Raw genomic sequence first — 15,473 nt, 5'->3', positions numbered from 1 at the left:
CAATAAATGGGAGGATATTGAGAGGGGTAGAAGAAGTGAGAGACCTTGGAGTGCATGTCCACAGGTCCCTGAAGGTGGCAGGACAGGTAGTTAGAGTAGAGAAGAAGGCATATGGAATGTTTTCCTTTATTGGTCAAGGTATAGAATACAAAAGTAGGGATGTAGTGCTGGAACTGTATAAAACGCTGGTTCGGCCAAAGCTGGAGTATTGCGTACAGTTCTGGTCACCGCATTACAGGAAGGACATAATTGCTCTGGAGAGAGTACAGAGGAGATTTATAAGAATGTCGCCAGGGCTTGAAAGTTGCAGCTATGAGGAAAGATTGGATACACTAGGGTTGTTTTCCGTAGAACAGAGGGGGCTGAGGGCTGACTTAATTGAGGTATACAAAGTTATGAGTGGCCTAGATACAGTAGACAGGAAGGACCTGGTTCCCCTAGTGGAGAGGTCAATTCCCAGGGGGCACAGATTTAAGATGATTGGTAGAAGGATTAGAGGGGACATGAGGATAAGCTTTTTCACCCAGAGGGTGATGGTGTTTGGAATTCACTGCCAGGAATGGTGGTGGAGGCAGAAATCCTAAACTCATTTAAAAGGTACCTGGACATGCACCTGAAGTGCTGTAACCAGCAAGGCTACGGACCAAGTTCTGGAAGGTGGGATTAGATTGGGCGGCTTGTTTTTTCGGCCGGCACGGACCCGATGGGCTGTCTGGCCTCCTTCTGTGCTGTAATCTTTCTATGGTTCTATGGATGGAAGAATATCAGTGATAGTGTTGCAATTTATTTGGCTGATGTGCCTGTAGTGGATGAATAGCTGGAGGTATGTATGAGCAGCGAGAGATGGGTGTGAGACTGGCAGCATTGGTCGGTTTGTGAGGGTGAGGTGAAGTATCTGAATGTTAGGCCTGAGTCCTCATTACTGATGGGTGAATGATGGGGCTGTGATGCATTGTGGTTGCAGGTGGGATGGATAGGAGGTATCTTTTGAAGATGCATTCACTGACCTTGACCATCTATAGGAGATCATTGAACTTCTTCTGGCACTACAGCCAGGTCCTCACAGCCAGACTCTGGGAATTAACCTCCCTGGCTGCCGGCTCTCGTTTCCCGCTCAGGGTGTGTCTTGAGGGCCTAATGGCCTCCTGTGGAAACATTGCTTCCATCTTGTGTACTAATGCCTCCAGCGCCACATTGGAAAAGTTGGGAGCCCCCTGTCTTCCTTATTCCTCTATTTGGTGTGCTTCCCCTTGAGGTCAATTTCTGCACAGCAGCAGCTTCTGAGCAATGAGTGCAGCTCCCTTTTAAGAGGGGTAGTCTAGCTGAAACACATGTTGGCCATGCTGGGTCCCCTGTTCAGCGTTCAGCCAACAACGTTTACGGCACTGGGCTGCCTGCTGAAATCATTGAAATGAGGAGGCAGCACAAGTTTCTGTGCCGCCTGCCTCAATGGTACCGGGCGTGGGCTAATCATGAATCGTGAACCCCGTGGTCGAAAATGAGAGCAATCAATATTCCTCCCAACATGGTTTTCTTTGTTTCAACAATTCTGGACTTGAAAATCAATGTGTGGGAATTTACCCCTTGCTTTTTATAGCCCTTCCCTCAATTCAGCTAAAGTTCATGGAGTCTGGAGAGGGGCCACAAGAAATAGGCTTTTGGCACACTGGGCCATAACTATAGCACCAAAGAAGCTGGAATTGTTGGCCAAAACTTGCTGGACCTGGGGGGATGTCGGATCTACTCCCTGGAAAGGGGAGGAGGCTGTCTGTGTGTCAACTTGCTAGTTAAAATATTTCATTAACAAAATACTTCCCTCATCTTGGCAGAACAAGGCTCAACCTCAGTGTTCATCTCTAGGATAGACCCAATCTTCATTGCATGTTGGAGACATTTGTTATGGACAGGGGAGGGGCGGGGGCGGTGGGGGGTGGTGGTGGTGGTGGGAGGGAGGGGAGTTGGTGTGGGTAACTTCCATTTTTTACCTCTCAACTGACCATAGACAGTGTTTTTAAAAATATTGTTTTAATCCTGAGTGCTTTAGTGGTCAAATAAACAGAAAAACAACAGGTTTTTTCATAGGATTAAAAGAAAGATAAATTATTTATTAAACAATATCTGAGAACATTCGCAACCTCACCCACTTACACATGCACACAAAAGAAGAGCTAGAGATTAGACGATACCATGCATTTAAGTCTGGTTGTTGTAAAAAGAGTTCACTTTTAAACCTTCTTGGTTTTCCTGGAGACATTTTTTAAAAAGCAGGGCAGGCCTGGTGTTTCTTTTCTTGGTTCACTGGAGAATTGCAGACTCCTCTGGTTAAGATTCAGTCAAAGTTGGTGGTGAGAATCCTGTTACAGTTTTTCCAGTGGGGAGTTTTGAAGGTCACCTTTCAGTCTCTGCCTCTGTGGTTTTAAAAATGTTAAGGCAGGGTCTTCTTCTTAGCTGGAATGGATCTCTCAGCTTCCCTGGCTGGATGGCTTTCTGTCTCTGTCTTTCAGAGAACTTTTTTTTAAGAAAAAGACATTATCACATTTTGTTTCTGTCAAGTGACCATAGATGCTCTACCCTGGTGTGTTCATGCAATGTCTTTGAACGTGTGGCCATTGTCACACAATGGGGTTTGAATGTAGTATATCTTGATAAAGTGGTGTTAAGTTCCACCAATTATTTTGGCTTTGAATCTGGAGTCTCCCTGTCTGCGAAGGCCTTTGTCAACCCAATTCTTGAAGATAGGAGCCACTCAGCATTGAATGGGCTATTTCGCATTTTAATGTGTCTTCCCCAGAACTAGGCCTGATGTGATGATGGGCTCTGCAACAGACACTATGTATATTTGCAGTACAGGTGAGGTCACCTGACCTCTAACTCCATCTTGTCTACTGTAAAGGTGTGTCCATTTTGTGGAGTTTAGTTCATCAGTTCATTTTTACAGTTCATAATTGCTCCAGTTCACTTTAGTTCATAACTGTTCCTTGTGTGAGCATGACACACATGTGTGTCTGACCAGGTGTATTTTCATCGCTGAGACACTGGGTCCCAATTGCGGACTGGGGCATGAGGGAACTCCCAACTTAGGGAGTTTGTGTTCACCTTACATCAGAGACCTTGTAGAAGTCCTAAGGGGATAACACCACTTAGCCAATTGATAACTCCATCACAAGCTTGGGAACCAGCATTTCTGGGCCCAGCCTAGGTTATGGTTTAGTTTAATTTAGTTTAGTTTAGAGATACAGCACTGAAGCAGGCCCTTCGGCCGGCCGAGTCTGTGCCGACCATCAACCACCCATTTATACTAATCCTACACTAATCCCATATTCCTACCACATCCCCACCTGTCCCTATATTTCCCTGTCACCTACCTATACTAGGGGCAATTTATAATGGCCAATTTACCTACCAACCTGCAAGTCTTTTGACTTGTGGGAGGAAACCGGAGCACCCGGAGAAAACCCACGCAGACACAGGGAGAACTTGCAAACTCCACACAGGCAGTACCCAGAATCGAACCCGGGTCCCTGGAGCTGTGAGGCTAACCACTGCGCCACTGGTCATTGCAGCAGACTCCCAGCAAAGTTACGGTGCGGAGTCACCAGAATGCTCACTGAATTTTGGTTCCCATCTTATCATTTCATTTAATTCCTGACACTTTCTCACCTGTGTAGCAATAGCTTCATCCTGATGGACTACTAAACAACATTCACCGAGGCAAACATGGAAAATGTTTATACTAATGCTGCATTGACTTTACAATGCTGCTACTCAAGCTTCAGCATCAGGATTAGTTTATGTTGTTTTTGAAATAAACAACGAAAGAGCTTGCATCTATCTCATGTCTTTCATGACCCCAGGGCATCTCATAGTTCTTTAGAGCAAACAAAGTACTTTTTGCAGTGAAATCACTGTTGGAATGTAGGAAACAGGGCAGCCAAATTGCACACAGTAAAGTCCTACAAACAGCAATGAGATAAGTAACTCGATAATCTGTTTCAATTATGTTGGTTGAACGATAAATATTGGCCAGATCCCTGAGGTGCACTACTTTACCTTTCTTTGAATAGTGCCATGAGTCATTTTATGTCCACCTGAGAGGACGGGAGCTCAGTTAAACCTCTCAACACAAAGACTGCACCTCTACTAGTCTAGCACTCCCTCAGATGGATTTTTTCTCACTAAAGGTATAAAGGTATATGGAGCAAAGGCAAGTATATGGAATTAGGTCACAGATCAGTTATGATCTTATTGCCTGGTGCAACAGGCTCGAGGTGCTAAATTGACTAATCCCATTTCTATGTTCCGATGATGATTCAGGTCTCCTCACCTTTATCCTGAGCTTTATGTCTGGGAAACTTCAATGGCAGAAAAATTGTCCCTTAAGATTTTTAAATAAAAATATATATCGGAATCATGCCTAGGCAACATTGAAAACTCATATCATATATCTTACCCCAACTTTGCCACCTCCCATGTACTTGTTCAACATCTTTTGATAAGTAAATATGATTGTACATAATGTGAGACCATAGATCATAAAAAAAAGTTATCGGTTTAAAGTCTACTGGCAATCTCTCATTTTGCAGCTTGAGATAACTGCACACTATGGACTGAATTCAGTGAGCCCATCCCGGGTCCTGGCGGCGGACCCAGAAGTGGGCGCCATTGTTGCTCGTCACATGTGTGGCCAGCCAACTGTGATCACATGGCAGCCAGCCTATTTGAATGTCGGAGGCACAGGGCAAGTCCCATTGGAGGACGGGGCGGGTGGCAAGACGCCGATGACGTTGTCGCAGAGAGCAACGCAGGTGCTGGCTCCATATTTAAAGCACTGTCAGCCTTGCTTAAACTGTAACCTCACTGACTGACTTTGCTGCTGCCTTTGCCTTTGCTGCTGCTGTGCTGTTGTGCTGCTGACCCCACTGTCTGAAGTCCCCCAGCTGCTGTACTGCTGTGCTGTTGTATTGCTGTGCTGCTGGCCAAGGCCTGAAAAGGCCAGGAGCTCTCCGGAAGCCAAGACGGACAATGTCAACGGGTGGCCCCATGGTTCAGTGGTGCCTCCTTGGAGATTCTCCTCCAGGCTGCAAGGGAAAGGCGAGAGGTCATCTTTCCAAAAGATGTCAAGAAGAGGCCCTCCCGCCTGATCAAGCAAGCCTGGATGGAGATTGCAGAGGAGGTTGGCAGCCTTGGGGTCATCCAACGCAACTGGGCCCCGTGCAGTTAATGACCTATTTTGTTCTGCCAAAGTGAGTGCCTTTCTTCGACATCCAACACACTTCTGGAGATCCACATCATGCATAGTGCTCCATACCTCTCTCCTCTTTGGGGCTTGTTTGTGGCTACACAGGAGGCAGTGCGACATGGGCAGGGGGCCACCACAAGGGCGATGGCAGGATGGGTGCAGTAGCTATCACCACATCCTGGCAGGTGCATGAATGCATCTCAGCGACAGGCCACCTTCTTGCACAACTCAGCCCAATGATGCCCCCGAGAGTGGACGTGGGGAGGAGCCATGTAGGAAACCCCAGCCGGGGACGAGAGGCCGCCACTAGCAGAACTATTCTCTCGCTCTTCCTGCGAAGTTTTACGATGCCGCTCTTTCCACTTGCAGGACAAATGAGCCCATAATGCCAGGAAGACCTTGTGGACTGGAGGAGGAAAAGCCGATATCCAGCCTCTTTTCACGGCTCAGGAGGAGGAACTGGAGTTAGCAGGGATCCAGGATGGCTGCTCAATAACAAACGGTGAGACTGGAATCTCTGCACAAGAGAGTGAGGATTGTCTTACTTCGACATCCAACTCACTTCTGGAGATCCATATCATGAATAGTTGGCATGATGAGATCTGCACTGCCTAACCCACAGATGTTTGTGTTCTGTAATGCAGGTCATTGTCTGCAGGAGGCTCTAGCAGAAGGGGGAGAGCCGTCAACCTCTGAGGAGGAACGGCAGTCAGAGGATGCATCGTCATGTGACTCTCCTGCACCTTCCACCAGTGCAGATACTTTCACCTCAGTGGGTTTGTGATCGGCCTTAGAATCAGGGCCACAAGCTGGTGAGAGCACTGCACACATGCTCGAGCAGCTGGCTGTGGCTGAGACAGCCAAGGCCACTGATAGTTGGAAGACTGTGGGTGGCCAGGCCCATGCTGAGCTCCAGGCTGATAATGAACCTCTGGAGTCGACAGCACAGGGCATGCTGGAGTTGCAGAGAGAGGTAAGGCAATATCTGGTGGAGATGCCAGAGGCAATGGCCAGCCATGGACGGATGATGGAGGAGTCCATCCATGTCATGAGTGCTGTCATGTCTCAGGCATGTGAGTGCATGGCTTCCTCCATTGAGAGGTTGGTGACCGTCATGGAAAGGGAGATTCCACAGAAGCGTGCAGACCTGCACAGCATTTCCTTGTCCATAAGCTCAACACAGTAGTGGCAAGGCCTGTGGAGTCATCTCCAGCTCCTCGACCTTCTCTGGTCAGCAGGGAGGTTCAAGTCAGCCTTGAAAGAAAGGAGGAGAAGCTGACCTCCACAGCTGGGGGCTCCCCTGAGGGCACTCTGAGTGTGGACAGCAGCTCCTCAGCCCCTCCGCCAGTCAGCCAAGCTCCATGATGCCTTGAGGGGAATCCAGCACTTGTGCAGGAAACACTCAGGTAGCGGGGACCCTCCAGGTCTCTGGCAGCTAGAGGATGGCCGCCGAAGTTACCCCAGGGCAAGGGGCAGCCTGATCAGCAGCCTACCTCCAGCCCAGCCACTGGCACAGGGATCACACCTCGTAAAAACACTTGCAAATGTATTAAAAAAAGCACCTAGACACACTTAGGGTTTCACAGGTGTTTGATATTTGCCATTTGTTTTGTATTATAAAGTTCTATTGTTATTACAATTCACATTCATTGTTGAAAAATGCTTATTCTTTCATGCCTTAATTGTGAGATGCTGCCTTCACCCTTGCTCTCTCATTGGGCTGCCAGTGTAGAAACAGCCCTCCTTTGGTAAAAGTCTCAGATGTGCCAGAGCTCGTGGTTAAGCTGGGAGCATGGCCACAGAATCCAGATAGAAAGGAGGTGACAGACTGAATGCATTGAGGTGAGTCTTTATTGAGTTCACTTAGAGAGACCATCATGGTGGCTGGAAATGGATAAGTATGAGATTATCTCTTGTCTCCCTGGCCCTTCGCCCAATGTGCCTGGCCTCTGGTGCAAGGGATTCAACATCCAGTGCTGTTTGCTCATTAGCCTCCTCCACGTCCTCCTTGTCGACTGAGTATTGGTGATCAATCATGTCCTCTTCATGCGAGGCCTCCCCGCTCTGTAGCGATTGTGCAGAGCACAACAGACCACCACAATTCGCGAGACCTTCACTGGGGCATACTGCAGGGCTCCACCTGATCCATCAAGGTACTGGAATCTCACCTTCAGCAGCTCAATGGTTTGCTCAATAGTCACTCAGGTCAAGCATGGCAAGTGTTGTACCTCTCCTCTGCTGCAGTGCAAGGGTTCCTCACAGGCGTCAGTAGTCATGTCTTCAATGAGTATCCCTTGTCCCCAAGAATCCATCCCTGAAGGCAAGCGAGGGGCATGAAAAGCTGTGGCACCTGGGACTGTCAAAGTATGCAGGCATTGTGGCTACTTCCCGGGAAGTGGGCACACACCTGCAGGAAATGGTTTTGGTGGTTGCAGACCAGTTGAATGTTGATGGAATGGAAGCCTTTCCTGGTGATGAATGCGGCTGGCTGGTCCATTGGAGCCGTGATGGCCACATGCGTGTAATCTATCACACCTTGCACCTGGGGAAATCCAGCAATGACCCCGAATCCGATGGCCCTCCCGGCCTGACTGTCATGGTCAGTCCGGTAGAGCATATAGTCCCTGGCCCTCTTGAACAGGACATTGGTCACCTCCTTGATGCAGCAGCGGGCTGTCCCCATTGGATCCTTGGAAACATCCAGATGCATACAAGTTAAGTGTCTGGGCATAGGGCGATCCCCAAATCGAAACTTGTCCTGCAAGATGAAGCATAAGTTGGTGACGGCCCCCCGGAGAGCCACAGTTTTCACTGACAATGTCACTTGGACATTTGGAGTTAGCTGATTCAGGTCTGGTACACTCTCTGGCGCAGGTAGGCCCTTCCTAGCATGGCCGGCTGCTGTCGCTCTCAACATGGAGTTTGACGGGTAATCACAGCTGCCTCCTAGCCCTCCCTACGTCGGAGGTGCTGCATCACGCCATGGGGGTCCACAAAGACAGGATGTATGAGACCCATGCCAAGTGATTAATAGGCCTCCAAAGCACTGTCCTTGCAGAGACAAACTTGCCTCAGCATCTTTGTCTTTACTACTCTCCTTGACTTACGCGCTAATGGCCCTCAGTGGCCACCCTTGCTGAGAGCCTGTCCAGCACCCAGTAGTATGGCCACCTGACCCTCACAACCAATACTATGACCACCCAGCACTGCCAGCCGAGACTAAGCCCACCTGTGCAGGATTCACAGCACTGCAGGCCAACAACTCCCCTCTCCTCCCCTATCCGGTTCTCGTCATGGCTGCCTTCCCATTGCGGCACTGTGGCCTCTCCTCAGTGCTGCCACCTTTCAATGGCTGGGGATCTGAAGGCAGGTGAAGCCCACCTGCCCATTCACTCAATATCAAGCTTCCCATTGAATCGCGATCAATTGCATGCTAATGTATTACAATGATCTGTTCAGCAATTCAAATGTCAGTCCTGTCACATCAGTGAGGCAATGCCGCCTTGGAGCTTTTCCACCACTGACTAAATCCGGAACTGATGACACGACATTGGATTTCTGGGTGGGCACGTCTGATGGATTTCTCCATGCCTCTATTCCCACTCCAGACGACCTCACAAAATTCTGCCCTACATTTTCAAATTACATTCATAGAAATATTGCTAAAACAGTATGTAAAACTTTATTTTAATGGTTCTGCAAAACCTTTGTGCTGTTTTTTTATAGATTTACAGGTTTTAGTTGTTGCAATGAAATTATTTATATCTTTCTTTCATGCATGAATGTCTTTACATCCTAGGGAATTTGGCCAGCTTGCTGTGGATCTTTTAGACCATGCGTTCAAACAGAATGAGAGAATGGCCATGAAACTATTGACATATGAGCTGAAGAATTGGAGCAACTCCACGTGTTTGAAACTGGCAGTGTCATCTGGACTTCGGTCCTTTGTTTCCCACACGTGCACTCAGATGCTCCTAACTGACATCTGGATGGGACGTCTGAACATGAGAAGGAACTCTTGGTTTAAGGTAAAGGTGCAGTGGTGGGAACAAGGAAATGCTATTCATCCCAGACTGCTCTTTCATCTATTACCTGTTTCAGGACCCCTTACAAGTAAGGCCCCTTGTCATCTAGATTGACAATGTTACCATGTCACCCTGTCACCATGAAATCTGCTGATTCTAATATTGCTTCAAAGGAATTCAGTAGATTAGACAAATCCCCTCTGTTGGTTTGGAATTATGAGCTTTTAAATGTGTTTAAGTTACTGTCTTTATAATATACTATGGTATTTTTCCTGGCATAAATATTAAGCTGTCAGCTTGTTGTTCCCAGGATAATGTATCTAACCTTATTCTGGAAAAAAAAATTATTTTCTAATCTTCTGTTCCTACCCTGTATTTAATGAACTGTGTAAAATGCCAGCAAGTTTTCTCTGCAGTATTTCTACTCTCATTTTCTTAAGTACCTTTGGATGTGTTCCATTTGGCTTATAATTATTTAAGTATGACAGTTTTTAATGACCATTTTATGATAAATGTTGAATTTTTTGTGAACCTCATGTTTTTCACCTATAGCTCCAACTAACAAAGGGTCCATACTCCATATTTCTATGCTGAAAACTGCTGTAAACAATTAGAGTTCTGCCTTATTATTTCCCTTACTCTGCTGCTTTATGACTGTGGTGCCTTTTGTTTTATTCGTTCATGGGATGTGGGCGTCACTGGCTAGGCCAGCATTTATTGCCCATCCCTAATTGCCCTTGAGAAGGTTGTGGTGAGCTGCCTTCTTGAGCTGCAGTGCATTTGGGGTAGGTACACCCACAGTGCTGTTAGCAAGGGAGTTCCAGGATCTTGACCCAGCGACAGTGAAGGAACGGCGATATAGTTCCAAGTCAGGATGGTGTGTGGCTTGGAGGGGAACTTGCAGGTGGTGTTCCCAAGCATCTGCTGCCCTTGCCCTTATTCACAAACATTTACACTTCACACGTTTACAATTGTGAGATTTTATTTGGTAGAGGTCATGGGCTCTTTTAAATATTGTTGATGGTGATCAGGACCTTGAGCAACTGAAACAAGAAAAAGTCTGGGGAGTATAATAAATTCCTTAGGTGGTTGATGAGCTGACCGGAAATAGTGCGAGACAGCTCCTATTTCCCTAGACTCTCTGACGAATAGACAAATAACACTCTGCCATCATGTATATCTAAGACTACAAATCAGATTAATTGGAGATAAAATCAACAGAGAGAAAAATCAAATAATAGCATATAGATAAAAGTGATTCACTTAGCAAATGTATCTCAAAATAATAGGGCAATTTGAAGTTGTCATAGATCTCAGAAGTAACACTGTTAGCATCCATGAGGCAAAGTTTATGCGTCAAATTAGGTATTGACAGAGTCCTCCACTGGCTAGTTTATCAACCAGTGAGGCTAAAACTCAGTAAAAAAAATCTAAAACGGGGTGACAGTTAACCCCTTCCTTGTTTTGAAGTCTGAGCTGGAACAATGGAAGATCAAAAGAGATTCCTCTGCAATCGACAAAACTATGAATCAAAATATGATCAAAAGTTTAAAAAATGCCTGACAGGTTTTGCTGATGTAATGTTTCCACCCAGATCAGTACCTCTGATTAAATGAGTCGCTGAATTGTTCACTTCTGATCGGCTGGCAACCTCATAATGGCAGACATCGGTGATATTTTTCAAATTACCCATCATGTCAGGATACATAAAGCACATCTCACCAGGGTACAGCAATAACAGTAACACAGTAGACAAGACATATATTGTCCAATTTTAACAGACAGTTGCGAGATTCTTTCCCAGCATACAGTTGCAGTAACCAAATTGAAGCAACTACAAAGTTGACACAACCACAAGATAGCACAAAGAAATACTGAAGTAATTTGGCCAATTGATTGACAGAATTTTAATGAACAAGACTATAAAACTGGGTAGAGTTCAGTTACACAGAATCTCCGTTCACTTTGAGCATCTCCCACATTTCAAGGGCCCAGATACATGGCGACAGGAAGCTCTTGCCTGAAATAAACAGGGGCTTTATTATAAGATTGAAATCAATGGGTGGACATGATATCATTCTGTTTGTGATTTCCTGACTCTTATACATGCAGGACCATGAATAATATTCATGCCCATGTATAATAGTCATTCAGGGTTGCTATGTAATTTAAACAGAAAATACTGGAAAAACTCAGCTGGCCTGGCTGCATCTGTGGAAAGAGAAACCGAATTAATCCGGGTGATGGGGGTCTCGACCTTTGGCAAAAGCACCGCCGAGAACCCAGCAGGCCTTCCACGGGATCAAGGACCCCAGTGTAGGGGGGTCAGCAGTAAGGGCAGGGGGTTGGCTCTCAGTAGCCACCTCCCCAACTTCCCGATGCCAGGTCCCTGGGACTAAGTGCCTTTTAGTGAGGGCCCCTCCCGGAGCCAGCAAGCAACCAGCGCGGTTTTTCTTGCCTTGCTTCCCATGTGATGACAGGCCCACCTGCCGCTCGGCTAATTGCAGCGGTGGCAAGTTGAGGTTCTTAATTGGAGATTAATTGTCCACTTAAGGGCCTCAATTGGCAGTGGGGCAGGAAGACCGTTCACAGGCCTTCCCGCCCCGGACCTTATTTCGGCGGAGGCAGGGTCCCCCTGCCACCAGCCCACCCGATTATATGCTCTCCCTGCCTCCAAACCCACCATGGGGAAAAGCATAAAAGTCCCCCCCATTAACGTTTCAGTTTGAATACCCGTCATTGAAACTAGCGAAGAGTATTCGAACTGAAATGTTAATCTTGTTTTTCTCTTTACAGAATTTTTCCAGCATTTACTGTTTTTATTTCAGATTTCCAGCATCCACAGTATTTTGCTCTCGCTATGGGATCACATAAATGTGGTACTTCACTTAAAGGCCACTTCTGCAACAGTTTTCTCATTTTTGTTCTTTTTCCTTCTGCCACCTAAATTTCAGAAGCCTTTGAGGTAATTGTTCTTTTTTTAAACCATGAGCACCATTGGTGGTACCAATGCGTTTCTCTGTAGAAACTCTGATATCGCAGCTTCGTGCAGGACAGAGGGGAGAACCAACAGAGAGACACCAAGCATCATTGGTGTTCTGTTCCCACTTGCTGGTACATTTACATTTGTATGTATAGAAATGCTCTGGTACAGGATTAGTGCATGCAGAAGCTCAAGGGAGGCTGTGATAGCAAATCCAAAGATATGTTATGGCCTGAATAATGCCATAATGTTTGGTTTTAGGAAGCACATCCAGCTTTCAGTGGCACTACATGAAAGAAAGCAAGCCACTGTGATCAACTAGCATTGCCTGGCTGGCCACACTCCCTCAGGTGCCATCAGCCATACCTGGCAGTGACTATAGGGAATTGTCGTCACAAGGTCTAAGCCAGCAGAACACTAGATGCAGAGCTGTGCCTTCTGTTGCAAGGGCACCTTTAACTGCCATGCAGCATAAGGGCTTCACATCCAGTGACAGTAGTGGTCAGCTGTGGACAGCAACTAGCCTCCACCTGCTAGAGTAATGCTGCACTACTGACTGATGCCATGGAATGTCGAACAGTGCCACTTTACTCACAACCAATTCATACAGCACCAAATCATGTACAGTAGCCATAAAACTATGGTCCAAGTTTAGGGCTACTCTGTCGCTTGCACATTGTCTTTTGTTTCACTTTATTTTAGCCCGTCACTTCTAGCCCTCTCCTTATTCAGCCTCGGATGATGCTGCAAATAGGTTGAATTTCTTTTTGAGCCTCTCTTAAGTTAAATTAAGAATATAAGAAATAGGAGCAGAAGCAGGCCATTTGGCACTTCGAGCCTGCTCTGCCATTCAACAAGATCATGCTGACCTTTTGCTGATTTCATGTCGCGTTTGCAGACGTCTTTAAAGCGGAGACATGGACGGCCGGTGGGTCTGATATTAGTGGCGAGCTCACTGTACAATGTGTCCTTGGGGATCCTGCCATCTTCCATGCGGTTCACATGGCCAAGCCATCTTTAGTGTACCTGTGAATTAATCTTTACGCTTGTTGATACACTGGTGTTTGAGAAGCAGGAGAGCTATCAGGATGTCTAGAAAATATATACAAGAAATACTTTTATGATTTTAATTTGAAAAAGCAGAAGTATGAAACTTAATCATTATATTGTAGCCAACAAATTAACTGTTTTTATAAACTATATACAAATGTGATGTTTTTAAAACAATATACCATGGAAATTGTGGTAGTGGAAGCAGATTCTGTAATAACTTGCAAAGGGGAATTGGATAAGTACTTGAAATGGAAATATTTGCAGGTTTATGGAGAAAGAGCAGGGAGCGGGACTAATGAATAGCTCTTTCCAAGAGCTGGCATAGGCACAATAGGCCTTCTTCTGTGCTGTATCAATCTATGATCCTATGATTAGCACCATTCAACATGTTTTCAATGATGAAATACTGAAGTGCTGAATGTAAACATGCCCATCATACTGACTTTATTCTTCTATATGCCATGTTGATGATGTGGCTGCTCTCACAGAGGTGCAGAATATTATAGATCGAACAGTTAAAAAAGCAAACATTGTTCTGTGTTTAATTGATCTCAAAAGTTCAGTAACTATTGGTTTTATGGGTACACCATGCAGTTGTTATGTTGCGGTTCTCTATTTCTAATGTGACATTTTTTTTGGTCGTTAGGTCATTCTAAGCATTCTTCTGCCTCCTAGCATTCTGATGCTGGAGTTTAAAAGCAAGGCTGAAATGTCTCACATCCCTCAGTCTCAGGACTCCCATCAATTCACTCGACAGTACAGTATACAAAACTCCAGTGCTGCCAAGGATGATCAACCTTCTGTAAGTAGAATGGGTTACCTTAAAGCAGCTTGACCTGGAATTTACGCTAGATTAAGTTGTTTTTTGCCAGAAATCAGTTAAACCAGCCCAAATAACAAGGAATTTAAAGCAGGTTACATCTACCACAACTCGAGTTTCTGTGATTCTTTGTGCTAATTTACAAAACATCATGCTAGAAGCCATCTCTGCCCAAACTGGCCACGCCCCATATTGAATTACTCACCATTGCCCATTTCTGCTAACATAGAAACATAGAAAATAGGAGCAGGAGTAGGCCATTCGGCCCTTCGGGCCTGCTCTGCCATTCAAAAAAGATCATGGCTGATCGTCTAACTCAGTACCCTATTCTTGCTTTCTCCCCATATCCCTTGATCCCTTTGGCATTAAGAAATATATCTATCTCCTTCTTGAATATATTTAATGACTTGGCCTCCACTGCCTTCTGCGGTAGAGAATTCCACAGGTTCACCACCCACTGAGTGAAGAAATTTCTCCTCATCTCGGTTCTAACTGGCATACCCCATATCCTGAGACTGTGACCCCTGGTTCTGGATGCCTCAGCCATCGGCAACATCCTCCCTGCGTCTAGCCCATTTGCCCATTTGTAGGCCTTCAAAGAGGCTTTTAAAATTGAGCATTTTTCTGGTGCTAGGCATCTTTTAAAAGCTTTGAAATATATATTTTTTAATTTACATAGAAACTGACTACTGTACACCAATGCAAATGCAAATGATTCAATATAGTTTTTTTAAAAGCCGTTTTCAGTTAGCTAAAACCAGGTCACTTGCAGGTAGTAAACTATACACTCTGATTAAAAATGCTTTTTTTTGATAAACCCATTTTCAGCCATATTAATTAAACTGTGTCAGGTTACCACTCTTAAACATATCAAGGAATATTTTTAATGCAAGTCTTTAAAAATTAAATTTTAAATTGCTGCCCATTGCACTGGTTCATGGAAGATCATGAGTTTGACTCCAATTTTTTATATACCACTTGAAAATCAGCTATTATGTACATTTATTTTCACTTTGGAGTGTACTCCACACTCATATATTTTTAATATCTTTTCAATATCTACAATAGTCTTTTCAGGAGTGCTTTCTATTTCTCTAACAAAAGATGGAGTTTGACACAGAAAAAGGACCAGAAGAACCTGCAGAAAGTCAGGACGAGATCATTGGCACAAGACAGAGAGGACTGCCTTGGACAAGAAAGGCTTATGAATTCTACAATGCACCAATTGTCAAATTCTGGTTCCATACGGTTTGTCTTACCTCAGATAATTTCCAAGTAAAATATTCTGCTTTGCTTATTGATATGATAGGCTGAATCTGTGGTGCTACTGCCTGCCAATTGATTTCAGCTGCC

The 15,473-nt window shown here is 45.3% G+C and overlaps 1 protein-coding gene across 1 annotated transcript in view; it reads left to right on the top strand.

Moving 5' to 3' along the window:
- The window catches only part of LOC137369180 (transient receptor potential cation channel subfamily M member 6-like), a 201,362-nt gene that overhangs the window by 85,947 nt on the left and 99,942 nt on the right, over positions 1-15,473 (top strand). Inside the window, 3 exon segments of the mRNA XM_068029967.1 lie at positions 9,039-9,267; positions 13,947-14,102; positions 15,225-15,368. Coding sequence (XP_067886068.1) covers positions 9,039-9,267; positions 13,947-14,102; positions 15,225-15,368 — 529 coding nt within the window.

This window comes from Heterodontus francisci, chromosome 4 (genome assembly GCF_036365525.1).
Source record: "Heterodontus francisci isolate sHetFra1 chromosome 4, sHetFra1.hap1, whole genome shotgun sequence".
Taxonomy (NCBI): Eukaryota; Metazoa; Chordata; class Chondrichthyes; order Heterodontiformes; family Heterodontidae; genus Heterodontus; species Heterodontus francisci.
This window is presented reverse-complemented; position numbering and strand designations above follow the sequence as displayed.